At 40.0% G+C, this 12,881-nt stretch overlaps 1 protein-coding gene across 1 annotated transcript in view; it reads right to left on the bottom strand.

Annotated features, from left to right (window-relative positions):
* Positions 1–5,967: 5,967 nt before the first annotated feature.
* RGS5 (regulator of G protein signaling 5) overlaps positions 5,968–12,881 on the bottom strand; it is a 54,792-nt gene continuing 47,878 nt past the window's right edge. Inside the window, exon 5 of the mRNA XM_065946535.1 lies at positions 5,968–10,938. Within this exon, the coding sequence (XP_065802607.1) occupies positions 10,777–10,938 (162 nt within the window). The 3' untranslated portion in view covers positions 5,968–10,776. The remainder of the gene's footprint in view (positions 10,939–12,881) is intronic.

The following is a 12,881-nucleotide window of genomic DNA, read 5'->3' as shown; positions in this document are numbered from 1 at the left end:
GCTGCAGTCACCATCTGCAGTGATTTTGGAGCCCCCAAAATAAAGTCTGTCACTGTTTCTATTGTTTCCCCATCTATTTGCCATGAAGTGATGGGACCAGATGCCATGATCTTCTATTTTTGAATGTTGAGTTTTAAGCCAGGTTTTTCACTCTCCTCTTTCACCTTCATCAAGAGGGTTTTTAGTTTCTCTTTGCTTTCTGCCTTAAGGGTAGTATCACCTGCATTTCTGAGGCTACTGGTATTTCTCTCCCAGCAATCTTGACTTCAGCTTGTGCTTCATCCAGCCTGGCATTTCACATGATGCACTCTGCATATAAGTTAAATCATCAGGGTGACAACATATAGCCTTGATGCACTCCTTTCCCAATTTGGAACCAGTCCATTGTTCCAGGTCCCATTCTAACTGTTTCTTCTTGACCTGCATGCAGGTTTCTCAGGAGGCAGATAAGGTGGTCTGGTATTCCCATCTCTTAAAGAATTTTCCAGTTTGTTGTGGTCCACATGGTCAAAGTCTTTAGTGTAGTCAGTGAAGCAGAAGTAGATGGCTTTTCTGGAATTCTCTTGCATTTTCTATGATCTAACTGCAATTTGATCTCTGGTTCTTCCCTCTTTTCTAAATCGAACTGAAACATCTGGAAATTTTTGGTTCACATACTGTGGAAGCCTGGCTTCGAGAATTTTGGGCATTACTTTGTTAGTGTGTGAAATGAGTGCAATCGTGTGTTAGCTTGAACATTCTTTGGCACTGCCTTTCTTTGGGATTGGAATGAAAACTGACCTTTTCCAGTCCTGTGGCCACTGCTGAGTTTTCCAAATTTGCTGGCATATTGAGTACAGTAGTTTAATAATGTCATCTTTTAAGATTTGAAATACCTCAGCTGTAATTTCATCACCTCCACTAGCTTTGTTCATAGTGATGCTTCCTAAGGCCCATTTGACATCACACTATAGGATGTCTGGCTCTAGGTGAGTGATCACACCATCGTGGTTATCTGGGTCATGAAGATCTTTCTTGTATAGTTCTTCTGTGTATTCTTGCTACCCCTTCTTAGTTTTTGTTAGGTTCATACCATTTATGTCTATTGTGCCTTCTAACCTTTTGTTAGGTTCATAACATTTATGTCTATTGTGCTCATCTTTGCATGAAATGTTCCCTTGGTAGCTCTAATTTTCTTGAAGAGATCTCTAGTCTTTCCCATTCTATGTTTTCCTCTATTTCTTTGCATTGATCACTTAGGAAGGCTTTCTTATCTCTCTTTGCTATTCTTTGGAATTCTGCATTCAGATGTTAAAGGAGTAGTTATTAAGCATGAAGGATATCTCTTTGGGAAAATTATTATAGGGATAATGGAAAGGAGTATAGTGGCTCATATGGTAAAGAATCTGCCTGCAATGCAGGAGACACAGGTTCAGTCCCTGGATTGGAGAAATCCCTTGGAGAAGGGAATGGCTACCCACTCCAGTATTCTTGCCTGGAGAATCCCATGGACAGAGGGGCCTGACAGTCTATAGGCCACAGGGTCACAAGAGTCAGACATGACAGAGCAACTAACATTTTCACTCTTTATACTTTTGAAAAGTAGTTTTTCTGGACTAAACCTACCCTGCCATTTCTCTAGTATCTTGCGGTTCTTTGATAGCAACTTTAAGAACACCTGTTTTTATAGACATGTGAATAAGGCATAGCATGAATACTGTTCCAAAGAAAAAATACCACAGAATGCAAACCAGATCCTCCGTAAGTAGTATGCTGTTATCCAGACCCATAACTTTGGACAAATCATTTCAGTTTAATGGGCCTCAGTTTTCTCATCTCTAGAACAAAGATGAAGAAGAATAATTTCTGAGACCAGCAGGGTGGATTTTAGTGTGTGTGACATGTGTTACTGGACTGGTTATCCCAGGCAGTTCATTGATCTGACTGACCAGGCAAGGGGATGCTCCCTCTGCTCCCAGGGCTTCAAGTACTTTTGCTCCCAGCCTGCTAGCTGCTGGTATCTCTGCTGAAGAGAAGCTGTGTGGAGAGAGGAAGACTGGATCTTTTTTAATAATTTATTTTAATTGGAGGATAAGTACCTTACAGTATTGTGATGGTTTTTGCCACACATCAACATGAGTCAGCCATAGGTATACAGGTGTACCCCTCCATCCTGACCACCGCTCCCGTCTCCCAGCCCATCCTACCCCTCCAGGTTGTCACAGAGCACTGGCTTTGTGCGCGCTGCATGATACATCAAACTCACACTGGTTATCTGTTTTACATATGGTAATGTATATGCTTCAATGTTACTCTCTCAAATCATCCCACCCTCTTCTTCTCCCACTGAGTCCAAAATCTGTTCTTTACATCTGTGTCTCCTTTGCTGCCCTGCACCTAGGACTATTGGCACTATCTTCCTAGATTCCATATCTATACATGAATATATGGTATTTGTCTTCTTCTTTATGACTTACTTCACTCTGTATAATAGGCTCTAGATTCATCCACCTCATTAGAACGGACTCAAATATGTTCCTTTTTATGGGGACTGGACTTTCATCCTGAGCATATGAGAGGATTTGTAATGTCTGTTCCAGTTCTGACATTTTCTGAACCTGGAGTTTTCTTGTCACCCTGAAACCATGCCTCATAGACATGACAGAAGCTGATGGATAACAGGCATTCTTGAGCTGGTCTTGCAGAGCAACAGATACTTGTTAAAATTCCACAGAGGAATCTAGAGCCTATTATACAGAGTGAAGTTAGAAAGAAAAAGACAAATATTGTACACTAATGTTTATATACCAGCTTCCCAAATGGCTCAGCAGGTGAAGAATCTGCCTGCCAGGGTAGGAAATACAAAACAGGCGGATTTGCTCCCTAGGTCAGGAAGATCCCTAGAGTAGGAAATGGCAACTCACTCCAGTATTCTTGCCTGGAAAATTTCAAGGACAGAGGAGCCTGGTCAGCTACAGTCCATGGGGTCAAAAAGAGTAAAAAACTCATATATAGAAATCTAGAAAAATAGTACTGATGAATCTACTTGCAGGGAAGGAATGAAAATGCAGAACGAGCTTGTGGACCCGGTGGGGGAAGGAGAGGGTGTGATAAATGGAGAAAGTAGGATTGACATATATACACTATCAAGTGTAAAGCAGGTAACTGGTGGGAAGTTGCTTTATAACACAGGGAGCCCAGGCTAGTTGTGATGACCTAGAGGGATGGGATTGGGAGAGGGGAGGGAGCCCCAGGAGGGAGGGGATGTATGTATAATGATGACTGATTCACGTTGTTATGTTGCAGAAACTAACACAGTATTGTAAAGCAATTTTCCTCCAATTAAAAAATAAATTAAAAAAATCCTCCTGCTTGTAAACTGCCTTTAAGCTCACCTCAAGTTATTTTTTATTTCTTTTGCTTCCCCTGCACCCTGTCTTTTTTTTTTAATTTATTTTTAGCCACACCAAGAAGCATGTGGGATCTTAGTTCCCCAACCAGGGATGGGACCCATGCTCCCTTCTGTGGAAGGGCCAAGTCTTAACCATTCGACTGCCAGGGAGTGGAAGTCCCACCATCCCTCCCCGATCACCACGGCCTTTAAGTTGTATGCCTTCACAGCTTCATATAGCCTCGGGAATCTGGAGTCAGCTCTTGTTCAGTGCAACTCAGTTAAGGCTGGTCGGGGCCACTGACCCTAGAACTGGGCCCGCACAGTTGTCTGATGAATGTCATTTTGACATCAGAGGGCTGGAAAACTCCAGCCTCAGATCATGAGAAGCGCCTCCATCCTGACTGTGCAGAAGTACATAAATAAGATACGCTGTGCAGAACACTGATTACCTCATCTTTTCCCTAGGTCCAGCAACCTTTCCCCATGCCTAACATCACCCTGCTTATCCCATAAATAGCCCAACTCCCTCCCTTTCAAGGAGATGGATCTGCAACTTCTTCCATCATTTCATTGCTTAGTTGCCTTGAGAATAAATTCCTTGGCCACAAACTTTGAGATCCAATGTTTGGCTTGCAGAGTGTTGGATAAAGAGAACTGTTCTGTACCAGGCCCTGTTCTTCTGGTCAGTAGAATTGTGAGTGAAGCTCAAGTAGACAGATATTATGGCTTTCACTGCTAAATTAAAAAGTAATAAAAATATATTCAGTTAAAAGAAATAAGCGAATATCAACCTCTGTTCATCTTTATTCATTGAAGCCCCTAGGCTCTAATTCCTCTTTAAGTGTCTGTGAGGTTTTCAATGGTACAATCTGAAGTAAGCATCTATTTCTCATAGGTCACAGACAGGTCCTTCCTGTGGCAGACAAGACACCACTTCTTCAAAATATAATGAAGTCTTCCAAAGTCTCCTGCCTGTCTGTCTCACACCGAGGATTCTCTCAAGGTGAGAGCACTTTGAAAATGTGACCTCATTAAATGAGAGACCTGGCAGCCTGGCCATGTGGGGCTGGCTGCCAAGGATTGAGCAAAGACTGCCTCCTCATAAGCTTGATGTTCTAACATAATTTCAATCCATGTTTTTAATTGTTTCAATACACTTAAACACTTGAGAAAGTAGAAATTGACTGAAAAGTGGAAAAGCATGGAATTTGAACCAGGAATTTGCCAAATAAGAACTAATTTAAATGCAGAATGCACTGAGGCATTGGAAAGCCATCTGAAGAGTTAAAGGTGTTTGGAAAGTGGTTTGTGAGCAAAATAATTTCAAAATACTACTGATTCAGAAAAAGTAAAATTAGCAAAAGATCTTGGAGATCACATAGCTTGGAGAATATGGCTTAAATCACTAACAGGTGATAGAATTGACTCCCACTAAGGCAGGGGTGAGTTTAGCCGATTTTAGTCAAATTAAAATCAGTGATCTTAATGTTTTGAGGAGTCACGTGTGGTGTCTTTGGTCTAGTGAACTGACGGGTATCTGAGAGGCAATCTGACCTCTAAACTTTATCCTGCCACTGATTCACATACTGACCTGAGACATCACTTATTCTCTATGGGGGAGACTAAAGTATTAGTGATCTTTGCCCTAATAAATGTTTCTTAGTGGAAACTCTCAGAAAATCATCCAAGATAATGATAATAAAAAAAGGAGAATAGATGGTACGGAAATGATTCAGAGTGCTAACATCTACATTCAAGCATCTACATTAAACATACCTAGGCTTTATTGGAATTATTAATGAGAACTTACCAAGCAAACATTCTCTAACCTCTCAACTCCCCCTCCCACTCTCCCTTCACATGAATTCTCATCAGTGTCTCTCTGTAAACTAATTTTATTTATGCCCCTTTTCTGCATGAACAACTTCCCTGGTGGCTTGGATGATAAAGCATCTGCCTACAATGCTGGAGACCCAGGTTCAATCCCTGGGTCGGGAAGATCTCCTGGAGAAGGAAATGGCAACCCACTCCAGTACTCTTGCCTGGAAAATCCCATAGATGGAGGAGCCTGGTGGGCTACAGTCCATGGGGTCGCAAAGAGTTGGACACGACTGAGGGACTCCACTTTCTGCATACCAATTTTCCCTTTTGCCCAGTCCCAGTCCCACTAGTTGTATAATCTGAGTCCATTACGTAAACTATCTGAGCACCAAATCTAAGGTCATAGAGCTAAGCTGTTTGCAGTGGCTCGTGGATTTCAGATCTTTCACAAGTTCAGGAAGAGAAAGGAATAAATATGCTCACTATTTCAGGATCCAAATGATATAATGAGCTGAGCCAACGCTAACAGAGAATACCTACATCAATACATTGCTGCCATCTGAATCCAGGGGAATGTAGTGAACAGTGTATGAATATCAGACACTTTGTTATCTCCCTTTCTGAGTTTTGCATGTCAAGCTATATTACAGTTGAGGTTTACTAGGAGAGGGATCTTCCCACCTGTTGTTGTAAGGAGCATAGTGAGTAAACAAGCCTATCTTAAGGGAGAGGTTCACATCAAGAATGTTCAGGAGTCAAGAAGGAATCAGAGATTGTCATGTAGATACATATTTAATATAATAAATGTGATTGTGGTTACAGATACATATTTGGTGCTTTATCAAGTAGCGTGAGTTACAGAGTACACAACACATTGGATACAAAATTTGAAGATAAACACAATTATTCCTAAATGAAAAACATGGGATACATGCCGATGAATGGACTTCCAAACTTTCATTTCCACTCTTTTCTCCAGGCAGGTCTCCTGAAGATGAGTTGTGAGTTGTAGCAGTCTTAAAAAAGCTCAGTCTCCCAAATTCTAATAACATATGATATGAAAAGATCTTTTGGCAAAAATTATCCAGATTACTTCTCTCCATTGGAAAAATGTTCAACATTTCCCATTGTTTTGTTTATGCCTTAGTTTATACATGTTTCTAGATAGGGAGTTAAATGCTTTAATTGTATTCATTATTAGATAAATGTGGTTAGACTCAACTATTTTAAATGTACCCTCATGCTGGAGGAGAAGAGAAATGGAGACATAGGTGTGAAAGAGAAGGAAAATTTTCTCAGGTGAGAAAAGAAGAGACTTATCAAACTAGGTATAAATGTTGAGTTGAATTTGTAGCTTCTCTACTAGACAAGATTATTGTTAAACTGTGAGGTGAGGATAGTACTCCAAAGTTTTTTTCCCTTTACGCTGTGAGTTTCCATTCAAAGCTATTAATGTCTTAGTTGGAAGACTTGATCTTCTCAGTTACAGGATGGTGGGGGAAGCCTTTCTTTTAATATCTATGGCTCTGATCTGCCGCATGACCTCTTTGGGTGAAAATATGTTTAACACAGGGAGTAGTTGCTAAATTGTTAAGGAGCCTTGTCCAAAGCAACTATTAAACACACACTTATCTAATAGAATGGAGAAACTGGCAAACCCATAAACTGAGATATAATAAAACCTCATGTCCAGAACCTACAGAGTTGTCTGGCCCTTGGGTTTGGACATTCAGATATTAGAAACTGCGTTCTCCATGCTCTGCTCTCTGGCACATGCAAACCCACTGGGGGAGGGATGGCCTCCATGTTTCTTCTTTTATCTAATCAAGACTCCCTAGGATTTTAAAGTGGAGTTTCACATCTAGCTTCCCTATTAGTCAAGAAATGCCTTCCTGCAGATCTTGGTGGTGACGTCAAAAGGCTGTTTGATTTTCAATCAAGTGGAGATGCTCTTAAATGTTTCCTAGTGAATGGACTCACTTTGTAGGTAAGTCTAGGTACTTTCTTCTTACCACTTCTCACTCCTCCTTTACGCCCTTTCTTTTCTCATAACCCTATTTCTACCAAACTTGCTAAATTACCAGGAAACAAAGAAAATGGCTATGAGAAGGAATGATTTCAAGAGTAAAAATCATTTCCCTGAAATACAAATAGACTTTGAAATGATTCTCAAATTATCAAATTTGCGATGAGACAGATAGCTTGACAAATTCCTGACAAAGAATTTTTATTAGTTTACCAACTGATTTGTTATACTTTGTGAAATAATAATAACTCCACCCTATTGAAAAGGAGCGTATACAGAGAATAACAACCAAGCAAAACCGATGGCTCTATAGAAGGCAAAAATAAAAACAATTTCTTTAACAAATTCTTCTCCTTATGCACTAAAAACTGAAACCTGCTTAAAGCATAACTTTACAGTAGAGAATGAGGACATGGGTGGTTTTGGGAGTGGGGCACAAAATGTGTTTATAAATTTGCTTCTACTGATTTGAAAACAAAATTACTGAAACACATCAGTTCTACATTTCAGAAGGTGTCTATTTGTGTGTGTTTGTGTGTGTGGGTATGTGTGTGTTGGTGGTTACTCATATGAACAAGCACTGCTTTAGCAGATAAACATGGAACACAGCCTCCTAACTTACTCTAGAATAGGTAGTGTTTCTCTTTGTTCTGCTCAGATTTAGATACTAATCTGATGCCAAACTCAAACTAAATCAGACACAAGCAGAGAAACGGCATGGCGGTTACCCGGCCTCCCTAATCTTAGGGTTCTCTCAAGGATGAGAAGCATGTATTCCTGTTCCCATTGACCACCTCCCTACATCCCAGATCTACACGGGGCTGTGTTACATTTTCTCAAGCGAGGAACACATCAGCGCCAAGGGCTCCTCCACTGAGCTTCGTACTTGCCCAGGCAATTTACTCAAGGGAGATTGGGGAGGAAGGGGAGGAGGGAAAGGGAGCAATAAAAGACATTACACATTCTTTTCCTGGAAAGATCACCTTAGTTTTCCTAACTTCCCAAAATTTAAAAGAATGCTATTTTGTTTGTTTTACCATGGAAATTTTTGGTAGCTCAGGTTTTTCTCTTCTAAGTTTAAAAACACTTTCAAAATATGTCAAAGAACTTTCTAAGACAATGTTTATATGTTTGCTTTTTCATTTGGGGCTGTGATATTTATATTCCTTTTAATTTTTTACTTAGAAGAGTGGCTAATGTGTATGTTCATACTGCTTTAAATTTAAAATCATGTTTACATATATAGTACATGTCACCAGTTGACTGCAAGGCATTCATGCTTCTTGTAGCCTTCACAACTCTGCCCTCCTGGTGCTGCTTTTCCTGCTTTTCTGCCTCCTGTGTTTTCAGCTTATGAAAAGGCAAAGGACTTTTTTATCCTCCACTGACAAGTCTACTCACTTACATAGGATGTGCAGTCAGTTTGTGAATATGGTAAGCTTGAGTCTTTGTAACATAAACCATCTTGGTGAACTTTCTAGTCTCTAGTCAATTCTCTGGGTATTTGTAAACATTTGGTTAGTTCAAATAATAAGAATAAAATATTTGAAATTTTAATGACATCCAAATTTTTCTTAAAAATGTTTTAGCATTTAAGAAAAGACAACTCACCTAGATTCTTTGGTTCTTAAATTTTCTAGCTACTTGAGCAAGTATAGGATTGGTGGTTTTATACCCCTTTGGGGCAACATAGACGGATGCTGAGAAAGGTTGGGCTGGGCATTCTTGCTGTGAGTTGCTTGTCACTCCTACACAAACAGACATGGTGAGAACTTCTCTCTTATGCTCACAATGTTGACCTGGCCTGTCAACCTCTTGACAGTGCAGTTTCTTTGAAGTGAGCAATATTGACAAATATGAAGGAACTCATACCAGACTAGCAATTGTTGGCACTAGACCCAGTCACATTTTCAGAGTTTGAAATGGCAAGTATTCAGGAAGGGCACATTAGTCTTTGAAATAACAAAAATAAGAAAAACCCAACAAATGTGGGCAGTGTTTACTCAAAGAATGCAGTCATATAGTTGCTTCACTTTCAATATTCTTGGGAAATAACTGAATTAATAGGTTACAGACATGTGAAACTAAGAGTTTGTAAATGAAAGAAAGAAACAAAAGGAGGAAATACAAGACTGAACAATGTAATCTTCTACTTAAATATTTAAGATGTTTATTAATCCCTTAAAAATCACTTTTTTAATTAACTCAGTATCCTCACTTGGTTACCCTCATACACAGTTGGACTCTATTACTAGATTATGTATTGCTTAATCAAATCTACTAAAGATAATAAGAAATACTAGTAAGACTTATAATAATGAAATACAGCATTAAAAGTTTAAACCTACTAAAAATTGGCTATGTGTAAGGCATGTTAGGGGTATAAATGTGTATTTTGACTATAATACAATTCATTACTATGGTGAGCAAAATAAGGAAGGGAATGAGCAGTTGCTAGAAGATCAGATCATTTTGCAAAATGCAGGGTACTGCAAAGCTCTATCTCACTCAGAAAGCCTCTGCATTTTGTCAAATTATTTTCTGAAGATAATTTGCTATTTTGAAGGTAATCATCATTTACTTAACAAACTGATTGCACCATAGGATGACTACCCCTTTTAGGTCTGACAAGATTTCCCCTTTGTAGTGGATATCCCTCTTGATACGGAGGTGGAAGACCACTGCAATGAGCAGCATGCTTTTGTTTTACACGATTGGAGTTAGCAATTTTGGAATTTTACACTCACACAAATTTTAATTAATTTGAAAATGGAAACTTTAGGCCTACTTATTAGAGGCATAGATATATTTATAAAGTAGTCCACTGTCAACCTCAGGTTACTGATTTAGTACAGAATTTGGTAACTTTATGTGTGGGAAGGTCTGAGGGAATTATAAGAAACCTCATGGGTTGTATTCAGATTGATTTTATATAAACACAATATATTCTTGGCTGTATCTCTTGTTTATAATCTCTAGTTAACACAAAGATGGTCTCAGAGGAAGACCAATGTTTTGAACAATGTATTTGCTTAAAAAAATCAAATAGTTGTTGCCTCTTTTATAAAATGCTTACCACCTTTTACTAACCAAATTCAGAAAATAATGAGTGGCCTCCCTGGATCAGAATTAAAACAACAAATGAGATCAATTAATCTCACTTGAAATTGGTTTTTCCATGTCCATATTCTTTTTCATCCCAATTTAGATGGCAATACATTACCAAGTGGAGCCACATTCAATGATATCATATTTCTGCTTTATATCTCCCTAAGTAGAGTTTTTCTGTTGTTCTGACTGAGTTTCACAACAACTTACAAGGGTGGAGCTTAATTGAGAATGGGGGCAGGAAGGGGAAACTGGAAAAGGAAGATATTGGGGCAACAGATAATCATCCAAAACAATGTGGGCAAAACAGTAAGCAACCCTCCCTGGGGTTTTCCGTCTCAGAATCTTTGAGCAAGCTGCTACAGGAAGATATGTGGGTTGCTGGCAAGTGCAGGGTGATTATGGACACAGTAACTCTCAGGACGATTCTCACAGCCTGACTGTATTGTTACTTGATGAACTCCTGGTAGAATTCAGAGCGCACAAAGCGAGGCAGCGAATCCTTCTCCATCAGAGCATGGACTCTCTTCTGGGCCACATCAAAGCTACTTGTGGAAGGTTCCACCAAATTCTTCACTGTGATTTCCTTCGTGAAGTGATCAATATTCACCTGTGAGCCAGAAAACAGGGTCACTGAGTCAGCCCAGGTTGTGGGGTTTGAGGAGGGGTAGCGAGAAAAGTGTCTCTCACATAACACATGCGCGGAAGAGAGGCATAGGAAATTAGAATAGCTTATCACTTCTATTTTATACACAGTAGGGTAAGGCAACTGGTGCTTCAACAAATGCATGACTCAGATTACAATCTAACCAGTATTAGGCACCCAGTGTTAGAAATAAACAACTGATTCAGACAGACCTCATATAAGCTTCTCAATAACCCTAAAAAATGAGTCTTTCCTTTTCTAGGTGAAAGGCAGATAGATAGGGACTTCAAGATCACAGAGCTAATAAATGTATTTGAAGGCAGAGACTCAGAATTTGAATCTAGGTGTCCTGATGCCTAATCCCATAGTCCTCCTACCACAGCATTTGATTTCACCCCAATGGGGAGAATGAAGAGAGAGAAATTCTGATCAGGGATCCAAGACGTTATGCATGTCTCTAGAAGAATAAGGAAACTTGTTTTTTTCCTGAAACAAACAAAGACACAATGGTTTTAGCACCACATTCATAACAATAGCAACTAACATTTATTGAGTGCTGAGAACTTTACTTTCACCAGCACTGTGCTGTGAACTCCTTGAATCTTACAACTCTGAGAGGCAACACTGACATCCACATTTTACAGCTGAGGAGCAGAGGAGTTACAGTGATTTGCCCAAGGTCATAAGTGGAGATAGAGGATTCCAAAGCCCAGCAATCTTGCTTTGACCCAGGAGACTGGAGTGTTGGGAGGCATCGTGGCCTATTTGGCCTGAATGCGGGGCTACTACATTGTGTCACTGCCAGGGACGTCATCCGTGTTGGGGTCCCTGTGAATGGTCCCCTGGGCTTGTGCAGTGTACAGCCTGTCTGGGCGTGCCTGAGTCTGATTTGAGAAAAATCACTGTTTATCACGTTGTTATTCCAATGACTCTTGTATCTGAGTGTAAAGAAGAAGCGAAACCCAAATCAACCAATGGTTCTGAACTGAAACGTTAGGAAGTGCTTGGCTCTCTCCTGGGCTGCTAAGGTTTCTTGATACTGAGAAAAGCTATTTGGGCTCAAAGAATTATGGAGTGTCTTTAGGTCAGAGCCAGGGACAAAGGCATGACTGGGGACAGCCAGGCCAGAACAGACAGGAGTGACTGTGATCGAAGGTCCAGGACGACGTGAGTGGAGGCTATGATATGTTTTCCACAGGTGAGAGCAACCTGTGTGTCTTATGCAGGAATGGTGGAAACTTCACAGGTTGCACTGGAAACAGCCTCACAGGGGAGGTAAGATGTCTGTCTTCACAGGTGAAGACTCCAAGATCCAAAGAGGTCAATTTACATGCCTATAAGCAGCTAGTGAAGAACAGTCTGTTCTTCCTGCCACACTAAAGCAATGCTTCTTTATCTTTCTGACTTACTTCACTCTGTATAATGGGCTCCAGTTTCATCCATCTCATTAGAACTGATTCAAATGAATTCTTTTTAATAGCTGAGTAATATTCCATGGTGTATATGTACCACAGCTTCCTTAACCATTCGTCTGCTGATGGGCATCTAGGTTGCTTCCAGAAACAGATCACCAGCCCAGGTTGGATGCATGAGACAAGTGCTCAGGGCTGGTGCACTGGGAAGACCCAGAGGGATAGGATGGGGAGGGAGGTGGGAGGGGGGATCGGGATGGGGAACACGTGTAAATCCATGGCTGATTCATGTCAATGTATGGCAAAAACCACTACAATATTGTAAAGTAATTAGCCTCCAACTAATAAAAATAAATGAAAAAAAAAAAAAAAAGCAATGCTTCTTCCTTCTCTTAAATATATACTGAGCTAGATGAGCAGCCAGCCTTACTCAAAATAGTTGAAAATTATAAAGCTAAAAATTATAAAATTTCTAACAATTATAAAATTTTCTAA

This window comes from Muntiacus reevesi, chromosome 1, assembly GCF_963930625.1.
Source record: "Muntiacus reevesi chromosome 1, mMunRee1.1, whole genome shotgun sequence".
In the NCBI taxonomy this organism is placed as follows: Eukaryota; Metazoa; Chordata; class Mammalia; order Artiodactyla; family Cervidae; genus Muntiacus; species Muntiacus reevesi.
The sequence above is the reverse complement of the archived record's forward strand: the minus strand, read 5'-3'. Positions and strand labels throughout refer to the sequence as shown.